The sequence below is a fragment of the Myotis lucifugus genome, unplaced genomic scaffold (genome assembly GCF_000147115.1).
Source record: "Myotis lucifugus unplaced genomic scaffold, Myoluc2.0 scaffold_211, whole genome shotgun sequence".
Taxonomy (NCBI): domain Eukaryota; kingdom Metazoa; phylum Chordata; class Mammalia; order Chiroptera; family Vespertilionidae; genus Myotis; species Myotis lucifugus.
In genome coordinates this window covers 1153010-1156516 of record NW_005871259.1, presented here as the reverse complement: position 1 = coordinate 1156516, position 3507 = coordinate 1153010, and the positions used below count along the sequence as shown (strand labels likewise).

Here is a 3507-nt window from a genome sequence, read left to right as displayed (position 1 = left end):
CACCCCTGCCCTCCCAGCCTGCCATCCCAAATCCATCTCTCCGGGTAAGGACTTCTGTTTCTGAGTCCTGGCCACGCTTTTGGGGAAGTCCTTCCTGCGGCCTAAGCACTAACCCTCGGGCTTTGGTCAGTGCACTCTCTCCCAAGCGTCCCTGCCCTCTTCCTTCGCCAGGCTTTAATGAAATGCTGGCCACACTGCATAGAAAACTGGCCAAATTAGTGGCCGCTCCCCAGACCGCTGCTGGGGCAGGAGCATGTGGTCAGTACAGAATATTAGCATAGTGAATTGAAGTTTAATTATCCAAGCCTTCCCAGCGGGCGCCTCTCCCTGGCTCTCAGAAGTCCTGACTCCCCGCCCCATTTCCCTGGGTGAGGTGAAAACCACACGCAGAGGGATGAAGGGGAGGGGAGGGGCCAGAGGTGGTGGACCCTACAGGGAGTGCGACTTAGGGTCCTGGCTGCCTGACGCCCCACAGCTTGTTGTTCTGCTTATTTATGCATTTATTACTTGTATGTACCCTGACTGGGGATCAAACTCACAATACGGTGTATCTGAGGACACTCTCACCGACTAAACGCGGAGGGATGAAGGTGAGGGGAGAGGCCAGAGGTGGTGGACCCTACAGGGAGTGCGACTTAGGGTCCAGACTAAGAGGGTAACCCTCTCAGCCTGCCTTCTGCTGCCTTCAGTCAGGAGGATTTTGCTCCCGTCCCGCCCCGCCCCTCTGGTCCCCGCCCTAGCCCCGCCCCATCCCGGTTGGCCCCGCCCCGCCCAGGTTGGCCCCGCCCCCGGTTGGCCCCGCCCCTACCCCGATTGGCCCCGCCCCGGCTGGCCCCGCCCCTGTCCCGGAGGGGACTCACGACTCCTTGTAGTACACGATGAAACTGAGTAGGTCTCGGGCCTCCAGCGGCTCGTAGCGCTCCCAGCGCAGTAAGATGCGGTCGGTCTCGGTCACGTTGGACACGAAGCGCAGGGTGCGAGTCTGGCCTGGGCGGGGCGAGTGGCGAACACCTGCTCTCAACCGCCTGCTTCCAAGCCCCGACCTGGACCCCGCGGCATCCCACCCCCAACGCAGCCTCTGAGGACAAGTTATCGCCCGGTCCGCTCCAAGCGCCCCTTCCCACCCCGCTGCACGGCCGTGTGCTCGCTCCCCCTCGGGGTTGGGGTCGGGGTTGGGGTCGGGGTTGGGGCCTCACAGGCGGCGCGGTCTCCGTTGGTCCGGGGGTTGATCTCCGCCTTGTTTTGCCGCCCCCGCGTGCCGGTCACCTGCTCCAAGTGGTAAATGTGCTCCAAGCAGAGGCGTGGGTTGAAAGCGAAGTAGATCTTGCCCACGGGAATGGTGAGCCCCGCCGCCACCCAGGACCCCAGTTGCTGCAGGTTCTGGTTGTCCAGCACGTACAGAGTGTAGTTCCTGGGGGCCGGAGGGGACCTTGTTCCAAACGGGAGGTGGGGGCGGGGGTGGGAGGAGGTGCCCTATGGGCTCCTCTTGGGAGTGTAGGGAAGGTGGGATAGAGGGGTCTGGTCAGAAGCTTACCCATCCACCATGGCATCTCCCCGGATTAGTTTGAGGTTCTTGAAAAAGCCCAGGGACACGAGGGCGAAGGAGTGCTTGATTTTGAGGAAGCCAGTGATGGTCTCCACCAGCCCCAGGCTGTGCTGCAGCTCCTGCTCCAGGTTGTCTGGGGAGAGGGAGGACAGGGCTGGAGCAGGGGCAGGGACAGTGGTGGGTCCCACAGGGCAGGGGGCTCAGTGGGATGCAGGGAAGGGGGGTCCTCAGCCCGGGACCCAGGGTAATGGGAAGTGGTGCTTTAGCTGGGCCTCTGTAAGGGGCGTGGCAGGGAGGAAGGGCGGGGCCCGGAGAGAGGGATGGCCCAGAGGGAGGTACTGACAGCCCTGGCGAAGATTGAGGATGAGACTCCCCTCCACGTGGGTGCAGCCCACCAGGTCTTGTGCCACCTGGACGGAGTCGATAGTCTTGGTGCCCACCTTGCACTCTTTGGGGCACAGCCCCTCACACTTGTGGCAGAAGATGCTGGCAGGGGCAAGCAGAGGGTGTGGCATGAGCCCTGGACCAGGGTGGACCTTCTTGATACTCCCAGGGTGACCCCCACCCGCCCTCCACTCACCTGCTGCCATTACGGGTGAAGCCCGGAGGGCACTGGGCCAGGCAGCTGCCCTGGTGGATGCCAAAGGTGGAGGGGAGGCTGGGCACAGAGCGCAGGCTGGCACAGAGCTCGGCTGTGACACAGCGCCACGACTCGTGCTGGTAGGTGCCTGGAGGGCAGGCCTGGTGGCAGGCGCCCTGGAAGTAGAAGTGGCGGCAGGCAACGCAGGCACTGGGGTCGTCCGGCTGGCTGCAGCCCCCCAAGCATTCGATGTGGCAGCACTCACCCCCTGCTGTGCAGGCCAGTCCATGGGGACAGGGGCACACTGTGGGCAGAGTGCTGTGTGAGACTGCATCCAGCCTCCTCGGTCCTGGCCCCAACCCCTCCCTCTGGGTAACCCTCTTAGTCTGAACCCAGTCCACTCCCATTCAGATAACACTGGCTGCTGGCTTCCTCAGGCAGGGCTGCTGAGGACAAGGACCGTGGCTCCCCTCTGTGGCTCCCCACCTCCCACAGTGCCTAGTCAGGGGTGTCAGAACTCAGCACAGACCAGTGACCTTGTCCATCAGGGCTGCTGCTCCCCCGCCTGCTGTCCTGTCTAGGCCTGGTGCCCAGATCATCGCTGGGCACGGCGCCAGGGGGAAACAGCCAGCTTCTCCTGAGCAGCTTGGCCCAGGGCAAGGTGGGCCTGGGAGTGTGTGGAAGAAGGGGCCGCCACTGGTCATTTCCCCCAGGCCCCTGTCCAGACCTCCTCCCTCTTCAGCTCTCTGCCCTGGGTGGGAGGCAGCCCCAAGCAAAAGTGGGTGGTTTGGGGGCTGGGGAAGCGGCGGCCTGGGAATCTGCACAGGGGCAGCTGCATGTCTGCGGGAGCGTGCATGTGGCGGGGGTCAGCCAGGGCGTGTTGACACTGTACACGCGAGAGGCCACGAGAGAGGACGCGCAGCAGCTGTGTTTACAGCCAACAGGGAGGCTGCAGGGAGGTGGGGCTGAGAGGATACAGTCGGGATCTGGTTACTCTTCTGCCCTGAGGCTGAGGGTGAGGGAAGCTGATCTCCAGAAACTGTTGGAAAGAGCCCCGGTTTGGGGGACCCCCGCTCTGCTCCCAGACTCTGAAAGGTCTGCCTCCCCTCCCCTAGAACTTTCAACTCCTCCTCCCCCCCACCCCCTCCTTATCCTACTCCCCCCTTTCTCACCTCCCTTCCTTTTGTTTCCTCTCCGTGCACTTTACTTCCTAAAGAAGTTCCCACCTCACGTACTTGTCCTCATCTGTCCTGTCCTTCATCTGCCGCCTCCTCCTTTCTCTACCCAGCTCCCAACCTCCCTCGTACAACACTGTCAGCTCACCTTGGGCACCTGTGCTGTGGTCTCTTTTCTCAGGACCAGAACTGCTACCACAGCCTAG

At 62.8% G+C, this 3507-nt stretch overlaps 1 protein-coding gene across 1 annotated transcript in view; it reads right to left on the bottom strand.

Annotated features, from left to right (window-relative positions):
- INSRR (insulin receptor related receptor) overlaps positions 1–3371 on the bottom strand; it is an 11327-nt gene extending 7956 nt beyond the window's left edge. Inside the window, 7 exon segments of the mRNA XM_023761527.1 lie at positions 545–551; positions 861–987; positions 1197–1411; positions 1535–1679; positions 1890–2032; positions 2127–2430; positions 3362–3371. Coding sequence (XP_023617295.1) covers positions 545–551; positions 861–987; positions 1197–1411; positions 1535–1679; positions 1890–2032; positions 2127–2430; positions 3362–3371 — 951 coding nt within the window.
- Positions 3372–3507: the final 136 nt, after the last annotated feature.